The following is a 26,829-nucleotide window of genomic DNA, read 5'->3' on the forward strand; positions in this document are numbered from 1 at the left end:
ACAAATACCATCATTATTATTATTATTATTACTAAGCGCTTGGGAAAGTGTGACACAACAATCAACCGTGACATTCCCTGCCCACAACGAACTTACGGTCTGGTGGGGGAGACAGACATCAATACAAATAAAGAAAATGGCAGATAGGGACAGAAGTGCTGTGGGGCTGGGAGGGGGGAAGAACCAAGGGGCAAGTCTCGATGCAGAAGCGGGTGGGAAGTGAGGAAAGGGGGACTTAGTCTGGGAAGGCCTCTCGGAGGAGATGGGCCTTCAACACCTGTCCACATGTTTTGTTTTGTTGTCCCCTCCGTCTCCCCCTTCTAGACTGTGAGCCTGTTGTTGGGTAGGGACCGTCTCTATCTGTTGCCGACTTGTACTTCCCAAGCGCTTAGTCCAGTGCTCTGCACACAGTAAGCGCCCAATAAATACGATTGAATAAATGAATGAATAAGGCTTTGAAGACGGGGACAGTCATTGTCTTTTGAGAAGGGGTCTGGAGGCGTGGGGAGCCGGGACTCCAGAGACGAAATGAATCCCAGGCCGAGGGGAGCCTGGGCAGACTGAGGCTTGGGGTGGGTGCAGGGCCGGGGGTGGGTCTGTCAATCAATCAATCCATCAATTGTATTTATTGAGGGCTTACTATGTGCAGAGCAATATACTAAGCACTGGAGAGAACACAATGTAAGAATTAATAATAATTATGGTACTGGTTAAGTGCTTGGCACAAACACTGTTCTAAGCGCTGGGGTAGATACACATTAATAAGGTTGGATACAGTCCCTGTCCCACGGTGGGTTCACACTCTTAATCTCCATTTTACAGAGGAGGTAACTGAGACCCAAAGAAGTGAAGCGACTTCCCCAGGGTCACCCGAAGTGAAGCGACTTCCCCAGGGTCACCCGGCAGCCGTGTGGCAGAGACCGGATTAGAACCCAGGTCCTTCTGACTCCGGGCCCGGGCTCTGGCCACTAAACCACGCTGCTTCTCAGAGTTGGTAGTAACATTCCCTGCCCACAATGAGCTTCTAGAGGGGGAGACGTTCATAAATAGAAATAAATGAATTGCGGAGATTTACGTGAGTGTTGTGGGGCTGAAGGAGGGGTAAATAAGGGGTGCAAATCTAAGTGTAAGGGGGGGGACGCAGAAGGGAGTGAGCAACGCTTCTCCTGCCCTGCTCCACGGGAAGCAGGAGAGACAAGCGCGCCCCAGATCAAACATCTCCCTGGGCTTTGTTCCTGTTTCTCTACCTCTAACTCTAAGAATCCACCAGACAATAACTCTACTCCAAATAATAATAATAGTGGCATTTATTAAGTGCTTACTATGTGCAAAGCACTGTTCTAAGCGCTGGAGAGTTTACAAGGTGATCAGGTTGTCCCTCGGGGGGCTCACAGTCTTAATCCCCATTTTACAGATGAGGTAACTGAGGCCCAGAGAAGTGAAGTGACTTGCCCAAAGTCACACAGCTGACAATTGGCGGAGCCGGGATTTGAACCCATGACCTTTGACTCTAAAGTCCAGTCTCTTTTCACTGAGCCACGCTGCTTCTATTATTCCTGTTTTGTTGTCTGTCTCCAAAGCCTTTCTGAAACCACACCTCCTCCAGGAGGCCTTCCTGGATTTTTGGGGGGCCCCTTGGTCACATCGTTCGTGCTATTAATAATAATAATAATGGTATTTGTTAAGCGCTTACTGTGTGCAAAGCACTGTTCTAAGCACTGGGGTAGTAGATACTAGGTGATCAGGCTGTCCCACGTGGGGCTCACAGTCTTAATCCCCATTTTACAGATGGGTAACTGAGGCCCAGAGAAGTGAAGTGACTCGCCCAAAGTCACACAGTTGACAAGTGGCGGAGCCGGGATTAGAACCCATGACCTCAGACTCCCAAACCCGGGCTCTTTCCACTGAGCCACGCTGCTTCTATTATTCCTGTTTTGTTTTGTTGTCTGTCTCCCCCTTCTAGACTGTGTGTCCGTTGTTGGGTAGGGACCGTCTCTATATGCTGCCGATTTGTACTTCCCAAGCACTTAGTACAGTGCTCTGCACACAGTAAGCGCTCAATCAATATGATTGAATGAATGAATAAATGAATAAAAAGATGCCTGTGGGCAAGCCATCTTTTACACTATAGCACTTCTGTACGTTCTAGACTGTGAGCCCACTGTTGAGTAGGGACCGTCTCTATATGTTGCCAGCTTGTACTTCCCAAGCGCTTAGTACAGTGCTCTGCACACAGTAAGCGCTCAATCAATACGATTGAATGAATGAATAAATGAATAAAAAGATGCCTATAGGCGAGCCATCTTTTACACTATAGCACTTCTGTACATTCTAGACTGTGAGCCCACTGTTGGGTAGGGACCGTCTCTATTTGTTGCCAACTTGTACTTCCCAAGCGCTTAGTGCAGTGCTCTGCACACAGTAAGCGCTCAATAAATACGATTGAATGAATGAATCTTCCTAATTTTACTCATTCATTCATTCAATCGTATTTATTGAGCACATGGTGCGTGCTGAGTACTGTACTAAATGCTTGGAAAGTACAATTCAGCAACAAATGGAGGCAATCCCTACCCAACAACGGGCTCACAGTCTAGAAGGGGGGAGACAAACATCATATTAACATATTAAAGTCTGCCTCCCCCTCTAGACTGTAAGCTCACCATGGGCAGGGAATGTATCTGTTCTACTCTACTCTCCCAAGCGCTTAGTACATAGCAGAGAAGCAGCGTGGCTTAGAGGAGAGAGCCCGGGCTTGGGAGTCAGAGGACCTGCGTTCTCATCCCGGCTCCGACACTTGTCTGCTATGTGACCTTGGGTAAGTCACTTCACTTCTCTGTGCCTCAGTTCCTTCATCTGTCAAATGGGGATTAAAAGTGTGAGCCCCACGTGGGACAATCTGATAACCCTGTATCTACCCCAGTGCTTAGAACAGTGCTGGGCACATAGTCAACGCTTAACAAACCCAGCGCTTAGAACAGTGCTTTGCACATAGTAAGTGCTTAATAAATGCCTTCATGATTAAATACCATCATTATTATGAAGTTGCTCTGTACACGATTGATTTATGGTCCATGATTGAGTCCAATCCTTCTCGCCGCCCCCCCCACCTTCCGGCCTTCATTTAGGCATTAAAGGAGATAAGGGATCAGGGGGCTGTTTTCTGGAAATGGGGGGCCGGAGAGGGCCCAGGGAGTGGGGGAGACGCTTCTCGCAAAGCCTCCGCCGCCACCGGGGAATGGAAACTTCCTCCCGGAGCAGCTGAAACAATATGATATGGGGCGGATGGAGGAAGAGAAGCAGAGAAGCAGGGAGGGAGGGAGACCAGACCCTTTCATTCATTCATTCATTCGTTCAATCATATTTATTGAGCGCTTATTGGGTGCAGAGCACTGTACTAAGCGCTTGGAAAGTACAATAGCAGCAAAAGTTCACCTCTCTACACCCAAATGGACAGCCACAGCCACCCCTCTGCGACTTTGGGGTATGGACGCGAGGAGTAGGATTGACGCTGCCTGACCTTATTCAGCCAGTCCTCTTTATTGAGCGCTTACTGTGTGCAGAGCACTGTACTAAGCGCTTGGGAGAGGGCAGTATAACGATAGACACCTTCCCTGCCCACAACGAGCTCTGGGCTAACCCACCCTGGGAGCCCCCGACTTCGCCCTCCCCCTCAGTTAACTGTCTGGATGTGTCTGTTATATCATTTGTGCGTTCATTAAATGGTATTGATTGAGTGCGTGCTGTGTGCAAAGCACTGTATTAAGCGCTTAGGAGAGTACCATATAACAACAGACACATTCCTGCCCACAACGAGCTCACAGTCTAGAGAGGGAGACAGACATTAATACAAATACATAAATGGATAAGTAAATTACGGATATATTTATTTTATTTTGTTAATATGTTTTGTTTTGTTGTCTGTCTCCCCCTTCTAGACTGTGAGCCCGCTGTTGGGTAGGGACCGTCTCTATATGTTGCCAACTTGGACTTCCCAAGGGCTTAGTACAGTGCTCTGCACCCAGTAAGCGCTCAATAAATACGATTGAATGAATGATTGAGTGATTAATTGATACCCCCAGCCTCCCTGGGTAAGGGAGGGATAATGGCTGGGGAAGTGGGCACCTAATCCAAATGGGCTGCCATGCTCTATCAGCCCTGTGCCACCTTTGACCGAAAATAACTAATATAAGAGTAATAATAATTACGGTATTTGTTACATGCTTACTATGCGCCAAACACTGTTCTAAATGCTAGGGGAGATGCAAGGTAATCAGGTTGTCCCAAGTGGGGCTCACAGTCCTAATCCCCATTTTACAGATGAGGCACAGAGAAGTGAGGTGATTTTCCCGTGGTCACACAGCAGATATGTGGGTGGGTTGGAGGGCAGGGAGAGAGCGCTGAGCCCAGTCGCCCATTTCTACCGTTCTTCCATTCTGGGGAGACCCCAGAAGAAGGTGGAGGTTGGTGAAGACAGATGAAGGGGAGAAAAGGATCTGTAAAATGGGGATTAAAACTGTGAGCCCTCCGTGGGACAACCTGATAATAATAATAATAACAATGTTGGTATTTGTTAAGCGCTTACTATGTGCAAAGCACTGTTCTAAGCTCTGGGGTAGATATGAGGTAATTAGGTTGTCCCACGAGGGGCTCACAGTCTTCATCCCCATTCTACAGATGAGGGAACTGAGGCCCAGAGAAGTGAAGTGACTTGCCCAAAGTCACACAGCTGACAAGTGGTGGGGCCGGGATTTGAACCCACGGCCTCTGACTCCAAAGCCCGGGCTCTTTCCACTGAGCCACGCTGCTGATCACCTTGTAACCTCCCCAGCGCTTAGAACAGTGCTCTGCACATAGACTGTGAGCCCACTGTTGGGTAGGGACCGTCTCTATATGTTGCCAACTTGTACTTCCCAAGCGCTCAGTACAGTGCTCTGCACACAGTAAGCGCTCAATAAATACGATTGATTGATTGATTGATAGTAAGCGCTTAACGAATAGCATTATTATTATTATTATTATTAAAAGGGGGGCCAGATGTGCCCTCTTGGGAGGGTATTCCTGAAGAGGGAATGAGGAGTCATCATCATCATCAATCGTATTTATTGAGCGCTTACTGTGTGCAGAGCACTGTACTAAGCGCTTGGGAGTCAGAGACACGGGGGGAGCAGAGACAAAAAGACCTGGAAGGAGGGGCTCGAAAGGACAGGAAAGGGACAGGAAAGACTGTGAGCCCACTGTTGGGTAGGGACTGTCTCTACATGTTGCCAATTTGTACTCCCCAAGCGCTTAGTCCAGTGCTCTGCACATAGTAAGCGCTCAATAAATACGATTGATGATGATGATGATGATGAAGGAAAGATCTGGAAATCTCCCCCTGGGCCCACTGAGTGATGAGGTGGAAAATGAGAAACAGCTGCGGTGCCCCTGACTTCCAAATGCTTCCCGCCGGGAGGTAGGGACAGGGGGTCAGCAGGTCAGCGGAGGCCAGGCCCACCAAAATCCAGGCCCATTTAATGCTTGTTCATTGAGGGGCATATTACACTGGTTCCCACATTGGGTGGAGACCAGCTATGAGTGGGGTTCAGTCTGACCATCCTCCCCACAACTGCATCCTCTCTCCCCAGGCCCAAAGGGAGGGTAGCTGGGTGGTCGGGGCTAGAGGAATCTCCCCAGCCCCTTCTCTCTGCAGCACAGAGACAATAAAGCAGCAAGAGCCCACTCCCTACCCCCCTCCAGCATTCATTCAATCGTATTTATTGAGCGCTTACTTTGTGCAGAGCACTGGACTAAGCGCTTGGGAGAGTACAAGCAGCGTGGCTCAGTGGAAAGAGCCCGGGCTTGGGAGTCGGAGGTCATGGGTTCTAATCCCGACTCCGCCACTTGTCAGCTGTGTGACCTGGGGCAAGTCACTTCACTTCTCTGGGCCTCAGTTTCCTCATCCGTCAAATGGGGATGAAGACTGTGAGCCCCACGTGGGACAAACCGATTACCTTGTATCCCCCCCCAGCGCTTAGAACGGAGCTTGGCACATAGTTATTATTATTCTGACGATTTTGACACCTGTCTCCATGTTTTGTTTTGTTGTCTGTCTTCCTCTTCTAGACTGTGAGCCCGTTGTTGGGTAGGGACCGTCTCTATATATCGCCAACGTGTACTTCCCAAGTGCTTAGTCCAGTGCTCTGCACACAGTAAATGCTCAATAAATACGATTGAATGAATGAATGAATGAATGCCATTATTATTATTATTATTATTACAATACAACAATAAGCAGACACATTCCCTGCTCACAACGAGCTTACAGTCTAGAGGGGCTGGGGGGGGGAGACAGACAACAAAACAAAACATGGAGACTGGGGTCAAGAGCAAATAGAATCGTTGGACTGTATTTTCCCAAGCGCTTAGTACAGTGCTCTGAACACAGTAAGGGCTCGATAAATACAATTGAGTGAATGAATGCTTTCACCCACTCCTCGACGCCTGGGTTCTTAAGGTTCCCGCCTTATCACTTTTCTGTAATTTTATTTATTTGTAGTGATGCCCCCCCCCCCCCAGACTGTAAGCTTGTTGTGGACAGGGAATGTGCCTAGTGTTGTATTGTAATAATAATAATAATAATAATAATAATAATAATCGGATTTGTCCATTCATTCATTCATTCAATTGTATTTATTGAGCGCTGTATGCAGAGCACTGTACTAAGCGCTTGGGAAGTACAGCATGGCTCAGTGGAAAGAGCACGGGCTTTGGAGTCAGTGGTCACGGGTTCAAATCCCTGCTCTGCCAATTGTCAGCTGTGTGACTTTGGGCAAGTCACTTCACTTCTCTGGGCCTCAGTTCCCTCATCTGTAAAATGGGGATAAAGACTGTGAGCCCCACGTGGGACAACCTGATCACCTTGTAACCTCCCCAGCGCTTAGAACAGTGCTTTGCACATAGTAAGCGCTTAACAAATACTATTATTATTATTATTAAGGCGGTCCCTACCCAACAACGGGCTCACAGTCTAGAAGGGGGAGACAGACGACAAAATAAGACATGTGGTCATTCATTCATCCCCTCCTCCCCCTCTCCATCCCCCCGCCTTACCTCCTTCCTTCCACAGCACCTGTATATATGTATATATGTTTGTACATATTTATTACTCTATTTATTTATTTATTTTACTTGTACATATCTATTCTATTTATTTTATTTTGTTACTAGGTTTGGTTTTGTTCTCTGTCTCCCCCTTCTAGACTGTGAGCCCACTGTGGGGTAGAGACCATCTTTAGATGTTGCCAACTTGGACTTCCCAAGCGCTTAATGCAGTGCTCTGCACACAGTAAGCGCTCAATAAATACGATTGATTGTTATTGAGCGCTTACTGTGTGCAGAGCACTGTACTAAGCGCTTGGGAGGTACAAGTTGGCAACATCTAGAGACGGTCCCTACCCCACAGTGGGCTCACAGTCTAGAAAGGGGAGACAGGTCAGGTGAGGTGTCAAGTCATCAGAAGAAATAGAAGATATCACTCCAGGGACGGAAGGGATCTTGTTGGCTAAGGGGAGGGGAGTTGGGAGGGGAGAGGAAGGGGTTAATGTAGGCTGGGTGGGGAGAGGAAGGGGTTAATGGGGGGGTGGGGGGCGGGGAGAGCGAGGTTTTCCTGTCGGCGGCCCGGGGGGGAGATTAGAAGGAGGAGGAGGAGGAGGAGGAGGTGGTGGTGGTGGTGGTGGTGGTGGTTGTAGTTGACGCCTGCGGCCTCTGCTATTCTTGTCCAGTCTCCAGTGCCCACCCATGCCAGTGTCGGTGCCCACCCGCCCGGAGCCCGGCCCTTGGAGGTAAGTGAGCCCGGACCGATTGGGGCAATCAATCAATCGTATTTATTGAGCGCTTACTGTGTGCAGAGCACTGTACTGAGCGCTTGGGAAGTCCAAGTTGGCAACACATAGAGACAGTCCCTACCCAACAGTGGGCTCACAGTCTAAAAGGGGCAGCCCTTGGGGGGCAGATCTGGACGCCCCCGGGGGCCGGCTGCCCAAGGTTAGGCGGGCAGAGGGGTTTATTAAGCAGCGGGGCTCGGTGGAAAGAACCCGGGCTCGGGAGTCAGAGGGTGACTTGCCAGCTGGGTGACTTTGGACAAGTCACTTCACTTCATCTGCCAAATGGGGATGAAGACTGTGAGCCCCACGTGGGCCAACCTGATCACCTTGTAACCTCCCCAGCGCTTAGAACAGTGCTTTGCACATAGTAAGCGCTTAATAAATGCCGTTATTATTATTATCTGGACGCCCCCGGGGGCTGGCTGCCCAAGATTAGGCAGGCAGAGGCGTTTATTAAGCAGCGGGGCTCGGTGGAAAGAACCAGGGCTCGGGAGTCAGAGGGTGACTTGCCAGCTGGGTGACTTTGGACAAGTCACTTCACTTCCTTCATCTGCCAAATGGGGATGAAGACTGTGAGCCCCCCGTGGGCCAACCTGATCACCTTGTACCCTCCCCAGCGCTTAGAACAGTGCTTCGTGCATAGTAAGCGCTTAATAAATGCCGTTATTATTATTATCTGGACGCCCCCGGCAGAGGGGTGTATTAAGCAGCGGGGCTCGGTGTAAAGAATCTGGGCTTGGGAGTCAGAGGGTGACTTGCCAGTTGGGTGACTTTGGGCAAGTCACTTCACTTCCCTCATCTGCCAAATGGGGATGAAGACTGTGAGCCCCACGTGGGACAACCTGATCACCTTGTAACCTCCCCGGCGCTTAGAACAGTGCTTTGCGCATAGTAAGCGCTTAATAAATGCCATCATTATTATTATTAAGGGGCAGAGCCGGGATTAGAACCCACGACCTCTTGACTGCCAGGCCCGGGCCCTAGCCACTAGGCCATGCGTCTTCCCGGGCACCCCCGCCCCCACACCCCAACATCCCTTCCCTCCCCGGGGCAAAGGGAGAGGGGAGGATGGCCCAGCTGCTGTGGGGTGGTCCTCCTGGATCCCAGTGGGAAGGGGCCGGGTGGACTGGATGGGATTTTTGCCTGTTTGAAGCTACTCTGGAATTTTGGCTGTGCACTATCCTCTTCTCCTGGCCCGTAAATTCTAAGCGGGATTGGGGGTGGGATCTCAGATGGGCTTCCAGATGGGGGAGAGAACGGACTCCCGTTGGGTTGGAGTCGAGGAAGGACTCCGAGCTGGAAGGGGTGGAAAGGAGAACGTTGGGCACCCCTTCGTCCCTGCCCCGGGATAAACTAATCAATCAATCAATCATATTTATTGAGCGCTTACTGTGTGTAGAACACTGTACTAAGCGCTTGGGAAGTACAAGTTGGCAACATGTAGAGACAGTCCCTACCCAACAGTGGGTTCACAGTCTAGAAGATAATAATGATGGCATTTATTAAGTGCTTACTATGTGCAAAGCACTGTTCTAAGCGCCGGGGAGGTTACAAGATGATCAGGTTGTCCCATGTGGGGGCTCACAGTCTTCATCCCCATTTTCCAGATGAGATAACTGAGGCCCAGAGAATCAATCAATCAATCGTATTTATTGAGCGCTTACTGTGTGCAGAGCACTGTACTAAGCACTTGGGAAGTACAAGTTGGCAACATATAGAGACAGTCCCTACCCAACAGTGGGCTCACAGTCTAGAAGATAATAATGATGGCATTTATTAAGCGCTTACTATGTGCAAAGCACTGTTCTAAGCGCTGGAGAGGATACAAGATGATCAGGTTGTCCCACGTGGGGGCTCACAGTCTTCATCCCCATTTTACAGATGAGGTAACTGAGGCCCAGAGAAGTGAAGTGACTTGCCTAAAGTCACACAGCTAATTGGTGGAGCCGGGATTTGAACCCACGACTTCTGACTCCAAAGCCCGGGCTCTTTTCCACTGAGCCACGCTGCCCCCCCCACCAGGCCTCAGACCCTCCCTCCCCGAATCTGGGCAGGATTAGAGGGTCTGGCCGTCTCTGGGGGTCTCGCCCGCTGAGCCTCCTTAGCCCGGGACCCGCGGACTTAGTGGGGGTGTCTAGGGGTGGGGCGGGGAGCCGTCCCCCCGAAAATGAGGACCCGTGCTTCCCTGGCAGAGGAGTCCGTGCCCCCTCGTGCTGTCAGGGGCGAAGAGGCCAAGCCGCGTGGGTGAGTGGATAGAGCCCAGGCTTGGGAGTCAGAAGGACCTGGGTTATAATAATAATAACGATGGCATTTGTTAAGCGCTTACTATGTGCCAAGCGCTGTTCTAAGCACTGGGGAGGATACAAGGTGATCAAGTTATCCCACGCGGGGCTCACAGTCTTCACCCCCACTTTTACAGATGAGGGAACCGAGGCACAGAGAAGTGACTTGCCCAAAGTCACACGGCTGACCAGTGGCGGAGCCGGAATTTGAACCCATGACCCCTGACTCCCAAGCCTGTGCTCTTTCCACTGAGCCACACTGCTTTTCAATCCCGATTTCACCACTTGTCTGCTGGGTGACCTTGGGCAACTAAAGCAGTGTGGCTCAGTGGAAAGAGCCCGGGCTTTGGAGTCGGGGGTCATGGGTTCAAATCTCTGCTCCGCCAATTGTCAGCTGGGTGACTTTGGGCAAGTCACTTCACTTCTCCATGCCTCAAATTACCTCATCTGTAAAATGGGGATTAAGACTGTGAGCCCACCGTGGGACAACCCGATCAGCTTGTAACCTCTCCAGCGTTTAGAACAGTGCTTTGCACGTAGTAAGCACCTAATAAATGTCATCATTATTATTATTCTCTGTGCCTCAGTTACCTCATCTGAGAAATGGGGATGAAGACTGTAAGCCCCCCGTGGGACAACCTGATCACTTTGTAACCTCCCTAGCGCTTAGAACACTGCTTTGCACATAGTAAGCACTTAATAAATGCCATAATTATTATTATGATTATCCCCCAGCTCCAGGCGGCAACGGTTCTATTACTGGCCTTGTTTATCAAGGAAGAGAGGAGAGAGGGGGGCTGGAAAAGGGTTGGTGGGGGGGAGAGCACCACCATTGTCCTCTGTATCCTCTGAGCTCGCCTCAGAAGAGAGGGCCAGTACTGCTCTTAGAATAGTTCCCAAGCGCTTAGTACAGTGCCCTGCACACAGTAAGCGCTCAATAAATACGATTGAATGAATGAACAGTGCTTGGCACATAGTAAGTGCTTAACAAATAATAATAGTAGCATTTATTAAGCACTTACTATGTGCAGAGCACTGTTCTAAGTGCCAGGGAGGTTACAAGGTGATCAGGTTGTCCCACCGGGGGCTCACAGTCTTCATCCCCGTTTTGCAGATGAGGTCACTGAGGCCCAGAGAAGTGAAGTGACTTGCCCAGAGTCACGCAGCTGGCAGTTGGTGGAGCCAGGATTTGAACCCATGACCTCCGACTCCAAAGCCCGGGCTCTTTCCACTGAGCCCCGCTGCTTCTCTTAATGCCATTATTATTATTACTGCAGCAGGAGGGGCTGGGGTTAGACACCTGGAAGGACTTCCAGGCAGGGCTGAGACTGAGGGGAGACCTCTTCGAGGGAGACCGGGGAAGGCTGAAGACTTTTTCCCTTCAATCAATCAATCATACTTATTGAGCGCTTACTGTGTGCAGAGCACTGTACTAAGCGCTTGGGAAGTCCAAGTTGGCAACATATAGAGACAGTCCCTACCCAACAGTGGGCTCACAGTCTAAAGCTGTGAGATAAGACCTTCAGAGATGGTCTTATCTGTCCCAGTTGGGTGAGCTATGGGGGTTCCCAAAGGCGGCAGGGCAGGGGGATGGACCCGATGACCTCTCCAGGCCCTCTGTGGAGCGGGGGTCTCTGTTTCGGCTGGCCGGAAGCCTGCGATTACCTGGAACGGCCCCCCCGGAGACCCTCCCACCGGCTACTTTTTGGCCTCCGGCCACCTTGGCTAGAATGGGGGGCGCAGAGGGGGTGAGCTGGCACCGGGCCTCGGGCAGGCCGGCGCCGCCCCTGCCGCTGGGCGGTCCTCCTGGGTCCCGGTGGGAAGGGGCCGGGTGGACTGGATGGTATTTTTTCCTGTTTGAAGCCACTCTGGAATTTTGGAGGAGCCGGGGACTCTCACAGGATGCGTCTTTCCCTGACCCCTCCGAGGTCAAGGGCGCCCGGCTCACTTTCCCTGCCAGGGCCGGTCGTGGCACGCCGTTAGCGGGAACTGGCACTCCGGAGAGCAGGGAGAGGGCACGGTGGGGGGAGACTCCCGGGCCCAACGATTCTCCTTACATTCGTCAAAGCCTCGCTACTTCCCGTCAATTATTTTCCGGGGATGGAATCGCCAGCGTGGGCTGGAAGGCCCTCGTAATATCTGTGGAAAACACGGCCTGGCATTAGTTTGGGGTTGTTTTTTTGCCCCCTTGGCCTTCCTGCTCTTCTCCAGGGGCCCAGAGAAGTTGAGTGACTTGCCTGGCGTCGCCCAGCTCGTGTCACTGGGGACCGGAGCGAGATCTTGGGGCCTTGGAGGGTCACTGGGGTGGTGACAAAGGGGGAAGAGTTAGTGTCCCCCTCGTGCCCTCAGGGATGAAGAGCTGATTTAATAATAATAATGATAATAATGGCATTTATTAAGTGCTTACTATGTGCAAAGCACTGTTCTAAGCACTGGAGATGATCAGGCTGTCCCATGAGGGAGCTCACAGTCTTCATCCCCATTTTACAGATGAGGTAACTGAGGCGCAAAGAAGTTAAGTGACTTGCCCAAAGTCACAAAGCTAATTGGCAGAGCTGGGATTTGAACCCATGACCTCTGACTCCAAAGCCCGGGCTCTTTCCCATTGAGCCATGCTGCTTCTAGATGTGGGTTAGTGGATCGAACACAGGCCTGGGAGTCAGAAGAACCTGGGTTCTAATCCTGCCCTCGCCACTTAATAATAATAATGTTGGTATCTGTTAAGCGCTTACCATGTGCCAAGCACTGTTCTAAGCGCTGGGGGGGATACGAGGTGATCAGGTTGTCCCACGGGGGGGTTCACAGTCTTAATCCCCATTTTCCAGATGAGGTCACTGAGGCCCAGAGAAATGCAGTGATTTGCCCAAAGTCACACAGCCAAGTGGTGGAGCCGGGATTCGAACCCATGACCTCAGACTCCCAAACCCGTACTCTTTCCACTGAGCCACCCTGCTTCTCACTTGCCTGATGTGTGACATTGGGCCAGTCCCTTAACGCCTCTGTGCTTGTTACAACGGGGATGAAGACTCAATTTATATGGAGCAGGAACTGCGTCCAACCTGATTAACTCGTATCTTCCCCCATTGATTAGTACCGTACCTGGCACGTGGTAAGCGCTTAACAAATCAATCAATCAATCGTATTTATTGAGCGCTTACTATGTGCAGAGCACTGTCCTAGGCGCTTGGGAGAGTATAATACCTGGAAATCAGCTGACACTTTCCCCTGCCCGTAATGAGTTTACAGCCTAGAGGATACTGTAAACTCGACATGGGCAGGGACCGTGTCGGCTAATTCTGTCCTATTGTCCTCTCCCAGGCGCTTAGTACAGTGCTCCTCACACAGTAATCCCGCCTCTGCCACTTGTCAGCTGTGTGACCTTGGGCAAGTCACTTAACTTCTCTGGGCCTCAGTTCCCTCATCTGTAAAACGGGGATGAAGACTGTGAGCCCCACGTAGGACAACCTGATGACCTTGTATCTCCCCCAGCGCTTAGAACAGTGCTTGGCACATAGTAAGCGCTTAACAAATGCCAACATTATTATTAGTAGCAGTAAGCGCTCGCTAAATACCACTGCCATTCAAAAAAGAAAAGCTAAATCCCTCTGACATCGTGTCTCTCTCTCTCTCTCCTGTTCCCAGGTAAAGTGTGAAGACCCCGGCCCTCCTCCTCCAGCGTCCCCCAGCCCTGCCGACACCCACCCGGAGACCATCCCCCTCGTCCCCCAGTCCCCTGCCCCTCCTCCCCCAAAGTAAGTCCCCCCAGCTCTGCCGACACCCACCCAGAGACTCCCCTCCCAGCGTCCCCCCAAACCCCCGCAGAGCCCCTGCCTTCTCCCCAAAGACCCTGCCCCCCTCCCAGCGCCCTCCCAAATCCACGCAGAGGCCCTCCCTCCCAGCGTCCCCCCAAGCCCAACCAGAGCCCCTCCCTCCTCCCTGAAGGCCCTGCTCCCTCTCCCAGCGTCCCCCCAAACCCACCCGGAGCCCCTCCCTCCTCCCTGAAGACGCAGCCCCCCTCTCCCAGCGTCCCCCCAAACCCACCCAGAGCCCCTCCCTCCTCCCTGAAGGCCCTGCCCCCTCACCTAGCGTCCCCCCAAACCCACCCGGAGACCCTCCCTCCTCCCTGAAGACGCTGCCCCCTCTCCTAGCGTCCCCCCAAACCCACACAGAGACCCTGTCTCCTCCCTGAAGGCCCTGCTCCCTCTCCCAGGGTCCCCCCAAACCCACCCAGAGCCCCTCCCTCCTCCCTGAAGCCCCTGCCCCCTCTCCTAGTGTCCCCCCAAACCCCCGCAGAGCCCCTCCCTCCTCCCTGAAGCCCCTTCCCCCTCTCCCATTGTCCCCCCAAACCCCCGCCGAGCCCCTCCCTCCCCCCCGAAGCCCCTGCCCCCTCTCCTAGCGCCCCCCCCAACCCCCCCAGAGCCCCTCCCTCCTCTCCCCGAAGCCCCCGCCCCCTCTCCGGGCGTCCCCCCAACCCGGGCCGAGCCCCTCCGCCAGGGTCCCCGAGCCGTGCCGCCCCCCGCCCCCCCGGGGGTGGCCATGGCGAGCCGCTCCCCGTCCCCGTCCCCGTCCCCGTCCCCGTCCCCGTCCCCGGGGCCGCAGGGCTCGTGGCCGCTGTCCGTGCTGAACCGGGGGCCGGACTACCTAAGGCGCCGCCTGGGCGGGGGGGCCCCCCCTCCCCCCCGGGGGGCCCTCGATCGGGGGGCCCTTCGGGGGGCCCCTGCTCCCCGGGACGCGCAGCCCCAGCGCCGTGGAGCGGCTGGAGGCCGACAAGGCCAAGTACGTCAAGACCCGCCGGGTCATCGCCAGCCGCCAGGAGCCGGTGCTGCCGCCGGCCGGGCCGCTGCTCCTCCTCCTCCTCCCCCCGCCGGGGACCCCCCCCGGGCCCCCCACCCCCGGGCCCCCCACCCCCGGGCCCCCCGGGACCCCCACCGGGCGCCGGGCCGGAGGCAAGAGGGGGCCGCGCCCCGACTCGCTCCTCCTGTACCGGCAGAAGCGGGACTGCAAGGCCCCCGCGCGGGAGGCCGAGGCCCGCCCGGAGGAGGCGTCCCCGGCCGAGCAGGCCCGCTTCTTCAACTCGTGCGGGCTGGAGCGGGGGCTGGCCGAGCGGCTGGCCGCCGGGGGGCTCCGGGACCCCGACTCCGACGGGGCCAGCGAGACCCCCGGGGACGGAGGGGACGCCGGGGAGGGCGGGGGGCCCGGGGGGCCCGGGGGGCCCGGGGGCGGCGGGCCGGGCCGGGGGGAGGCGGCCGGGCCCGGCCCCGGGCGCCCCCGCTCCCCGCCGCCCGCCCTGTCCCTGGTGGAGCGCAACGCCCGCGTCATCAAGTGGCTGTACGGCTGCCAGCGGGCACGGGACCCCCCCCCAGCCGGAGGCCGAACGCTGACCGGGCGGGGGGGGGGGGGGGCCGCGCTGCCCCCCCACCCGGGGGCCGAGCTGGCACCGGGCCCCACGCCCACCACCCCGAGCCGCCCGGAGGCCTGGCATGCCGTTGGCACGGGGACGAAGGCGGGACTGAAGGAGGGGAGAGCTGGCACCGGCTCCTCTGACGCCCACCCCGAGCCGGGAAGAGGCCTAGGGTGCTGTTGGCACGGGGAGGAAGGCGGGACTGAAGGGGGGGAGAGCTGGCACCGGGCCCTCTGACGCCCACCCCGAGGCGCCCCTGATCCGGGCAGACGCCTAGGGTGCTGTTGGCACGGGGAGGAAGGCCGGACTGAAGGAGGGGAGAGCTGGCACCGGGCCCTCTGACGCCCACCCCGAGTCGCCCCTGATCCGGGCAGACGCCTAGGGTGCTGTTGGCACGGGGAGGAAGGCCGGACTGAAGGAGGGGAGAGCTGGCACCGGGCCCTCTGTTGCCCACCCCGAGCCGGCAGAGGCCTTGGATGCTCTTGGCACGGGGAGGAAGGCGGGACTGAAGAGGAGACAGCTGGCACCGGGCCCTCTGTTGCCCACCCCGAGCCGGGCAGAGGCCTGGGATGCTCTTGGCACGGGGAGGAAGGCGGGACTGAAGAGGAGACAGCTGGCACCGGGCCCGCTGTCGCCCACCCCGAGTCGCCCCTGATCCGGGCAGACGCCTAGGGTGCTGTTGGCACGGGGAGGAAGGCGGAACTGAAGGAGGGGAGAGCTGGCACCGGGCCCTCGGTTGCCCACCCCGAGCCGGGCAGAGGCCTGGGATGCTGTTGGCACGGGGAGAGAGGTGGGACTAAAAGAGGGGCGAGCTGGCACCGGGCCCGCTGTCGCCCACCCCGAGCCGGGCAGAGGCCTGGGATGTTGTTGGCACGGGGGGGAAAGCGGGACTGAAGAGGGGAGAGCTGGCATCGGGCCCGATGCCGCCCACCCCAGCTGAGGGGCCGTGCCAAGTCATCCGTGGTCCCCCCTGAGCCGGGCAGAGGCCCGTGGTACTGGTGGCACCGGGCAGAGAAGGCGGGGTGGCCCCCCAAGAAGGTTGATGGGGCACCCGGGGTGGGGGGGGGCGAGGGCTTGGCGAGCCGTGTCTCTCGCGGCGCGTAATAAAGTGGATTTTATTTAAGTGTATTTACATTCATTCCCTCGTATTTCTTGAGCGCTTACTGTGTGCAGAGCGCTTGGGATACGACAGTAAACAGACACATTCCGTGCCCAGAGCGAGTTTAGGGTCTAAGCTGTGTGCAGAGCACTGTACTAAGTGTTTCTATCTGCCCCAGTGCTTCGAACAGTACATATAGTAAGCGCTTAACAAGTACTATAGAGCCCGCTGTTGGATAGGGACTGTTTCTATGTGTTGCCGACTTGTACTTCCCAAGCGCTTAGTACAGTGCTCTGCACACAGTAAGCGCTCAATAAATACGATTGACTGATTGATTGGTTATTATTTTTATCATCACACTACAACAATGGACAGACACATTCCCTGCCCATTCCCGGGGGTGATGGACCAGAAGGAGAAGGAGTCCGAGCGCCCAGTTCGGAGAGAGGACCCAGGCGTGTGGGTCTCCGAATCTCAATCAATCAATCGTATTTATTGAGCGCTTACTCTGTACAGAGCACTGGACTAAGCGCTTGGGAAGTCCAAGTTGGCAACTTAGAGACGGTCCCTACCCAACAGCGGGCTCACAGTCTTGAAGGGGGAGACAGAGAACAAAACCAAACATATTACCAAAATAAAATTAATAGAATAGATATGTACAAGTAAAATAAAGAAATAAATTGAGTAAATCTCCCTCCCACCTCCCCCGATCCAGCCTGGCAACCAACAGCTGGGAAAGTTTAGCCCCTTCTAGACCATGAGCCCGTTGTTGGGTAGGGATTGTCTCTATCCGTTGCCGAATTGTACTTTCCAAGCGCTCAGTACAGTGCTCTGCACACAGTAAGCGCTCAATAAAGCGCTATTCGTTTTATTTTGTTAATATGTTTTGTTTTGTTCTCTGTCTCTCCCTTCTAGACTGTGAGCCCGCTGTTGGGTAGGGACCGTCTCTATATGTTGCCAACTTGGACTTCCCAAGCGCTTAGTACAGTGCTCTGCACACAGTAAGCGCTCAGTAAATACGATTGAATGAATGAATGAATGAAGGTAAGCGCTCGATAAGTACCATTGAATAATAATGATAACGGCATTTGTTAAGCGCTTACTATGTGCAAAGCACTGTTCTAAGCGCTGGGGTAGATACAAGGTGATCAGGTTGTCCCACGTGGGGCTCACTATCTTAATCCCCATTTCACAGATGAGGTAACCGAGGCCCGGAGAAGTGAAGTGACTTGCCCAAGGTCACACAGCTGACAATTGGCAGAGCCGGGATTTGAACCCATGACCTCTGACTCCAAAGCCCGTGCTCTTTCCATTGAGCCACGCTGCTTCTCATGAATGAAGTTGCTCTGCCAACTGCTTGCTGGGTGACCTTGGGTGAGTCCCTTCACTTCTCCGTGCCTCAGTTTCCTCAACTGTAAAATGAGGAATTCAATACCCGTTCTCCCTCCTACTTAGAATATGAGGCCCCTTTTGGGGCAAGGACTGTGTCCCACCTAATTAAGTTGTTCCAACCCCGGTGCTTAAAACAGCGTTTGACACATAGTAAGCGCTTATTAAAATACCATAAAAACAAAAAAGTGGGGCGCGGTTGTCTAAATCTGCCCGGAGTCGCTGACGCTTCCTTCCCGCCCGGCTTCCTGCAGGAAGGGAATCCACACGTTCATCCCACACTAGGGAGGAAACACTTCCTCCCCCCGCCTCCGCACCCCCACAGCTATTCCCCTGTCTCCGGCCGGGTCAATACCTCTGGAAGGATAAAAATTTGGAGTTTCCCCTTGCTCCCGGCCCACCGGAGAGGCCTAGGACAAGCGTTTAGTACAGTGCACTGCACATAATAAGTGCTCGAGGAAGCGCTATCCTAGTGGATAGAGCCTAGGCCTGGGTCTGCTCTGCGACCTTGGGCAAGTCACTTCACTTCTCTGGGTCTCAATTCCCTCATCTGTAAAATGGGGATTAAGATTTAAGACTGGGAGCCCCATGCGGGACAGGGACTGTGTCCAACCTGATTACCTTCCATCTACCCCAGCGCTTAGAACGGTGCTTGGCACATAGTAAGCGCTTAACAAATACCGCTATCATTATTAATAAATAATAATAATGATGGCATTTGTTAAGCGCTTGCTATGTGCCAAGCACCGTTCTAAGCGCTGGGGAGGTTACAAGGTGATCGGGTTGTCCCACGTGGGGCTCACAGTCAATCCCCATTTTACAGGTGAGGGAACTGAGGCACAGAGAAGTGAAGTGACTTGCCCAAAGTCACGCAGCTGACAAGTGGCGGAGGCGGGATTAGAACCCATGACCTCTGATTCCCAAGCCCGGGCTCTTTCCATTGAGCCATGCTGCTTCTCATTATTATTATTATTATCATTATTAGCAAATAGCACAAAAATAAATAAAATAAATACTAATGCTGATGATAAAGAACATAAACTTGTCCCGGGGCTAAAACCACTTTGTCTTCTCCCCCAAACCACAATCCTATCTATTCTATTTGTACATATTTATTCTATTTGTACATATTTATTCTATTTCTTTTATTTGGTTAATATGTTTTGTTTTGTTCTCTGTCTCCCCCTTCTAGACTGTGAGCCCACTGTTGGGTAGGGACCGTCTCTATAAGTTGCCAACTTGGACTTCCCAAGCGCTTAGTCCAGTGCTCTGCACACAGTAAACGCTCAATAAATACGATTGAATGAATGAATGAATATTTATTCTATTTATTTTATTTTGTTAATATGTTTTGTTTTGTTCTCTGTCTCCGCCTTCTAGACTGTGAACCCACTGTTGGGTAGGGACCGTCTCTATATGTTGCCAACTTGTACTTCCCAAGCGCTTAGTCCAGTGCTCTGAACACAGAAAGCGCTCAATAAATACGATTGAATGAATGAATATCTGAAATTTTATTGATCACCTTTGCTCATCCCCCCTCCCAGCCCCAAGGCACTTATGTCCATATCTGTCATTTTATTGATTTGCTCCATGTCTGTCTCCTCCTCTCTAGATGGAGAGCTAGTTGTGGGCAGGGAATGTCCCTGTTTTTTGCTGTATCATTCATTCATTCATTCGTATTTATTGAGCACTTCCTGTGTGCAGAGCACTGTACTAAGCGCTTGGGAAGTACAAGTCGACAACATCTAGAGACGGTCCCTATCCCACAACGGGCTCACAGTCTAGAAGGGGGAGACAGGCGACAAAACAAAACATGGAGACAGGTGTACTTGCGTATTTTCCCAAGCGCTTAGTACAGTGCTCAGCACACGGTAAGCGCTCAACAGATACGATTGAATGAATGGATGAACTCCTTCCCAAACGGATCCATCTCCCTCCGCTTACTGCCCCTGATTGAGGGAGTTGAGGCGGTCGGGTCCCGGGAAAAGGAGGAAACTTCCTGCCCCCCCCAAAATCTACAGAGACGCCGGCCCTCGGGTCCATCCCAAAGGTGTGAGCAATGAGCTGGTTATTTAGGGAAGCAGCGTGGCTCAGTGGAAAGAGCCCGTGCTTGGGAGCCAGAGGTCATGGGTTCAAATCCCAGCTCCTCTACTTGTCAGCTGTGTGACTTTGGACAAGTCACTTCACTTCTCTCTGCCTCAGTTACCTCATCTGTAAAATGGGGATTAAGACTGTGAGCCCCCCGTGAACAACCTGACCACCTCGTTACCTCCCCAGCGCTTAAACCAGTGCTTTGCACATAGTAAGCGCTTAATAAATGCCATCATTATTATCCCGGCTCCGCCACTTGTCTGCTGTTGACCTTGGGCGAGCCATTTAACTTCTCTGTGCCTCAGTGACTTCATCTGTTGGGGATGGAGACTGTGAGCCCCACATGGGACAACCACATCACCTTGAAGCAGCAGCGTGGCTCCGTGGAAAGAGCCCGGGCTTTGGAGTCAGAGGTCATGGGTTCAAATCCCGGCTCTGCCAATTGTCAGCTGGGTGATTTTGGGCAAGTCACTTCACTTCTCTGTGCCTCAGTTACCTCATATGGAAAATGGGGATTAAGACTGTGAGCCCCCCGTGGGACAACCTGATCGCCTTGTAACCTCCCCAGCGCTTAGAACAGTGCTTTGCACATAGTAAGCACTTAATAAATATTATTCTTATTATTATTGTATCCTCCCCAGCGCTTAGAACAGTGCTTTGCACATAGTAAGTGCTTAACAAATGCCATTATTACTATTATTATTACTATTACCAGTCAATTGGCCACAGTCCCCATCCCACATGGGGCTCACTCTAAGTAGGAGGGAGAACAGGAGAACTGTGGCCCAGGGAAATGAAGTGACTTGCCCAAGGTCACACACCAAGCATTTGGGAGAGTCACGATTAGAACCCAGGTCCTCTGACTCCCAAGCCTGTGCTATTTCCACTAGGTCCTGCTGTTCCTCCCTCCCTTTCTTACCCAGCTGACTCCATTCGCTTAGCAGAAAAAGCCCGGGCTCGGGAGTCAGAGATCGTGGGTTCTAATCCCGGCTCCGCCACTTATCAGCTGTGTGACTTTGGGCAAGTCACTTCACTTCTCCGGGCCTCAGTTCCCTCATCTGTCAAATGGGGATGGAGACTGTGAGCCCCCCGTGGGACCACCTGATCACTTTGTATCTCCCCCAGTGCTAAAAACGGTGCTTGGCACATAGTAAGCGCTTAACAAATAATAATAATAATAATGGCATTTATTAAGTACTTACTACGGGCAAAGCACTGTTCTAAGCACCGGGGAGGTTACAATCAATCAATCAATCGTATTTATTGAGCGCTTACTGTGTGCAGAGCACTGTACTAAGCGCTTGGGAAGTACAAGTTGGCAACATATAGAGGCGGTCCCTACCCAACAGTGGGCTCACAGTCTAAAAGGTGATCAGGTTGTCCCACGGGGGGCTCACAGTCAATCCCCAGTTTACAGATGAGGTAACTGAGGCACAGAGAATCAATCAATCGTATTTATTGAGCGCTTACTGCGTGCAGAGCACTGTACAGAGAAGTGAAGTGACTTGCCCAAAGTCACACAGCTGACGTGATTTGAACCCACGATCACTGACTCCAAAGCCCGGGCTCTTTCCACTGAGCCACGCTGTTCTCTTTGCCATTGTTATTATTACTGTCTTTATAAGGCTTACTATCGTTATTATTATAATTCCCCCAGAGCTGCCCTCCCACCCGAGAAAACCCCCCGAAAGCAGAGGAGGGAAGACGCAGAGGACCGTGCAGTCTCGGGGCCCGGAGGAGGCGTTTATGGGGTGTCGGGGTAGGGCCTGGGGAGCATGCGGCCAGTCCGGCCTCCTCCCCGGACAGGGAAAGTTTAGCGGACGAGGGGCCGGCTGGCTAGGTCTCCTTGGGGTAGGCCTTGCTCCTTATCTCGGCAAGTTTGTTGGTCAGAAAGCCCCACTTAAAGCCAGGCTCCTCGGTTTCCCCGCCGTCTGCGGGGTCCCCGGACTCCTCGGTGGTCCCGGCTCCCGGCTGGGCCAGACCCTCCGGCTTCAGGATGGACGCCTCCGCCGCCTGCTGTTGCTGCCAGCGGAAGGTGAAGGAGTCCCAGAGACCAGGCCCTCTCCTCTCCTCCGGCCCCTCGGGGGGCTGCGTGGCCAGGGGGCTGCGGGGGGCGGGGAGGAGACCGAGTTAGGGGAGAATTCGGAAAGATCATCCAACTCTGGAGGAGAAGCAGCCTGGCTTGGTGGCGTGTTGCCAACTTGTCCTTCCCAAGCGCTTAGTACGGTGCTCTGCACACACTAAGCGCTCAATAAATATGATTGATTGATTGATTGATTGAGTGCTTACTGTGTGCAGAGCACCATACTAAGCGCTTGGGAAGGACAAGTTGGCAACATATAGAGACAGTCCCTACCCAACAGCGGGCAATACGATTGAATGAATGAATGAATGAGAGCAGGGGCTTGGGAGCCAGCGGTCGTGGGTTCTAATCCTGGCTCCGCTAGCGTGACTTTGGGCAAGTCGCTTCGCGTCTCTGGGCCTCAGTGACCTCATCTGTCAAATGGGGATTAAGACTGTGAGCCCCACGTGGGACCACCTGATTACTTGGTATCCGCCCCCGCGTTGAGCCCCAAGCGGGACCACCTGATTACTTTGTATGAGATGAGGTAACTGAGGCACAGAGAAGTTAAGTGACTTGCCCAAAGTCACACAGCTGACAACGGGTGGAGCTGGGATTTGAACCCCTGACCTCTGACTCCAAAGCCCGGGCTCTTTCCACTGAGCCACGCTGCTTCCTCTTGGCTGGGTCATCACAACACTATGTTAGGAAATATTTGGACAGTGTTAACAGCCATTGGAAAACGTTTAGTACATATTTACTATTCTTTTTATTTTGTTAATGATGTGCATATGGCTTTAATTCTATTTGTTGAGACGATTTTGACACCTGTCTACATGTTTTGTTTTGCTGTCTGTCTCCCCCTTCTAGACTATGAGCCCATTGTTGGGTAGGAACTGTTTCTGTATGTTGCCGACTTGTACTTACTTCCCAAGCGCTTAGTACAGTGCTCTGCACACAGTAAGTGCTCAATAAATACGATTGAATGAATGATGGTATTTGTTAAGCACCTACTTAAGTGCTTATTATGTGCCAAGTACTGTTCTAAGCGCTGGGGTTGATACAAGAGAATCGGGTTGGACAGTCCCTGTCCCACATGGGGCTCACAGACTTCATCCCCATTTTACAGATGAGGGAACTGAGGCCCAGAGAAGTAAAGTGACTTGCCCAAGGTCACACAGCTGACAAGTTGTGAGTACTGGACATAGTCCAGTTTGTACTGTGTGCAAAGCACTGTTCTAAGCGCTGGGGGATACAAGGTGATCAGGTTGTCCTATATGGGGCTCACAGTCTTAATCCCCATTTTACAGATGAGGTCACTGAGGCACAGAGAAGTAAAGTGACTTGCCCAAAGTCACACAGCTGACAAGTGGTGGAGCTGGGATTTGAACCCATGACCTCTGGCACCCAAACCTGGGCTCTTTCCACTGAGCCACACTGAATAATAATAATAATGGTGGCATTTATTAAGTGCTTACTATGTGCAAAGCACTGTTCTAAGCGCTGGGGAAGATACAAGGTGATCAGGTTCTCCCACGGGGGGCTCACAGTCTTAATCCCCATTTTACAGAGGAGGCAACTGAGGCACAGAGAAGTCAAGTGACTTGCCCAAAGTCACACAGCGGACAATTGGCAGAGCCGGGATTTGAACCCATGACCTCTGACTCCAAAGCCCATGCTCTTTCCACTGAGCCACTGAAGAGTGTGAGCCCCATGTGGGACAGGGACTGGCTCTAACCTGGTTAACGTGTATCCACCTCAGTGCTTAGAACAGTGCTTGGCACAGAGTAAGTGCTCAACAAGTACCATTATTATTATTATTATTGTTAATCATCATTAGGAGCCCCTCCCAAGTTCCAATTTCCATTCTTCCCGCTGCCCTGGGAGCTCGAGTCCGAGAACGGCGGACTTTAGAGAAGCAGCGTGGCTCAGTGGAAAGATCCCGGGCTTTGGAGTCAGAGGTCGTGGGTTCAAATCCCAGCACTGCCAATTGTCAGCTGTGTGACTTTGGGCAAGTCACTTCACTTCTCTGTGCCTCAATTACCTCATCTGTAAAATGGGGATTAAGACTGTGAGCCCCCCGTGGGACAACCTGATCACCTTGTAACCTCCCCAGCGCTTAGAACAGTGCTTTGCACATAGTAAGCGCTTCATAAATGCTATCATTATTATTATTAATGGCAGGGAGGCAGACGGAGGCTTCCCTAGGACCCTCTCCCAACTTGGGCCAGAGCAAGAGAGGTATCCGGGTGGCAGGCGGGCCCCCGGGCCCCCCACCCTGAGCCCACGTACTTACTGGTCAGCGCAGGGCTCGGCGGGCAGCAGCTTGTCCTCGTCTTCTTTGCCGAACAGCGATGACATCGTCCGCCAGCCCTTAACTCCGGCCCCCTGCACCTGTGAGGGAAGGTTGGCGTTGGGGAGCCTGCCTCCCCAGCACCCCCAGACACGCTCCAGGAAGTCGTGACCCTGATCAGCATGTCAATCAATCGTATTTATTGAGCGCTTACTGTGTGCAGAGCACTGGACTAAGCGCTTGGGAAGTCCAAGTTGGCAACTTAGAGACGGTCCCTACCCAACAGTGGGCTCACAGTCTAGGAGATGGTCACGTATCAAGAAGGGGCCAGGCCTAGGGGGTCCCTTCCCCGGTGGGCCCCTTCCCTGGTGGGCACCTTACCCGGTGGGCACCTTACCCGGTGGGCACCTTACCCGGCGGGCCAGCTGGGATACGGCATTGGCAGCCTCCTCTGCCAGTTCTGGGGCCTCCACAGCCTCCCTCCTTGGGTCGTCTTTCTGCAGTAAAAGGGGTGGACGTTGGCGGGAGAGGGAGGGGATGGGGGTAAGCGTGTGTGGGGATCCCGGGGATGGGAAGGACACATTCTAGGGGTCCTTGCGGGACTTGATAGCTTTTGAAAGCCACCTGCCACCTCCAACCTCCTGCTAATTCCCATCCCCATCGCAGGGCAGAGTCCTAGGCTGGCCACACACATGCTATACTCACACACACATAATAATAATAATGATGATGATGGCATTTATTAAGCGCTTACTACGTGCAAAGTACTGTTCTAAGCGCTGGGGAGGTTACAAGGTGATCAGGTTGTCCCACGGGGGGCTCACGGTCTTAATTAATCCCCATTTTACAGATGAGGTAATTGAGGCCCAGAGAAGTGAAGTGACTTGCCCAAAGTCACACAGCTGACAAGTGGAGGAGCCTGGATTTGAACCCATGACCTCCTACATCCACACACGCCTGTACACATACACCCGTCGACCCACACATATCTCATTTCTTCTGAGCAGGAAGCGTCTGCCCGGATCCATCCCCTCCCTCACCAGCCTCCTTCTCCCTCACTCCAGTTGTAGGTGTAGAAGGGAATACCCCCAAGATCTGCCCCCAGGGAAGGAGGTGGAGTCCACCTCTCATCCATTCATTCATTCATTCAGTCGTATTTATTGAGCGCTTACTGTGTGCAGAGCACTGTACTAAGCGCCTGGGAAGTCCAAGTTGGCAACATCTAGAGACGGTCCCTACCCAACAGTGGGCTCACAGTCTAGAAAGCGCTTAGTACACTGCTCTGCACACAGTAAGCGCTCAATAAATACGATTGATTGATCGATTAAGTAGCGGAACAGGGATTAGAACCCATGACCTCTGGCTCCCAACCCTGGGCTCTGTACCAAGCACAGGGTTAGTTTTGTTCTCTGTCTCCCCCTTCTAGATTGTGAGCCCACTGATGGGTAGGGACCGTCTCTAGATGTTGCCCACTTGGACTTCCCAAGCACTTAGTCCAGTGCTCTGCACACAGTAAACGCTCAATAAATACGACTGAATGAATGAATGAATGGAAGGGGGAGACAGAGAACAAAACAAAACATATTAACAAAATAAAACAAACAGAATAAACATGTACAAATAAAATAGAGTAATAAATATGTACAAACATATATACACACACACACACACACTCATATATATATATACTCTCAACCCCGGAGGCAACCTAGTTCATTCAAGCCTATTTACTGAGCACTTGCTATGTGCCCAGACTGTGAACCCACTGTTGGGTAGGGACCGTCTCTAAATGTTGCCAACTTGTACTTCCCAAGCGCTTAGTACGGTGCTGTGCACACAGTAAGCGCTCAATAAATACGATTGAATGAATGAATGAATGAATGCCGAGCACTGTACTAGGCACTTGGGAGAGTACGATACACACAGCGAGCTGACAGTCTCTGGCCTCCCTGCCCACTTGGGGTCCTGTACTGTGGGCCAGGCTTACAGGGGCCTTCTGTGCATCTGTGCCCACCGGGGAACCCCATCTACCTCCTCAGTGGGCACCTCTTCCGTGTCTGTGTCGCCGCCCAACGTCTGCAGGACCTTGGACCCGTAGGTCTTCCAGAAGGCTTGGTTCATGATGGTGAGGGCCGGCCGGGGCTGGGGCCCCTGGGGGCACGGCTCCGGGCCCGGGCAGATCCCAGCAGGCGGCTCAGCGGCACAGAGGGTGCGCGCCCATCATCTGGGGACGCCCAGCTCCGGTCCCTGCGGATCTGGTGACTTCATTAAAGATGTAGGAGGTCCCTCGCTCTCTGGGCCGGGGCCCGAGGCGAACCCGATCGCACAGAGCCCACCTGGTCTCTCC

At 53.2% G+C, this 26,829-nt stretch overlaps 1 protein-coding gene across 1 annotated transcript; it reads right to left on the bottom strand.

The window, feature by feature from the left end:
- Positions 1-21,963: 21,963 nt before the first annotated feature.
- On the bottom strand, positions 21,964-26,603 carry C16H1orf232 (chromosome 16 C1orf232 homolog). The gene is given in 4 exon segments (XM_038758647.1): positions 21,964-22,215; positions 24,482-24,583; positions 24,896-24,979; positions 26,514-26,603. Coding segments are annotated over 4 exon segments (528 nt in total).
- Between the last annotated feature and the right edge of the window lie 226 nt (positions 26,604-26,829).

This window comes from Tachyglossus aculeatus, chromosome 16 (assembly GCF_015852505.1).
Source record: "Tachyglossus aculeatus isolate mTacAcu1 chromosome 16, mTacAcu1.pri, whole genome shotgun sequence".
Lineage (NCBI taxonomy): Eukaryota > Metazoa > Chordata > Mammalia > Monotremata > Tachyglossidae > Tachyglossus > Tachyglossus aculeatus.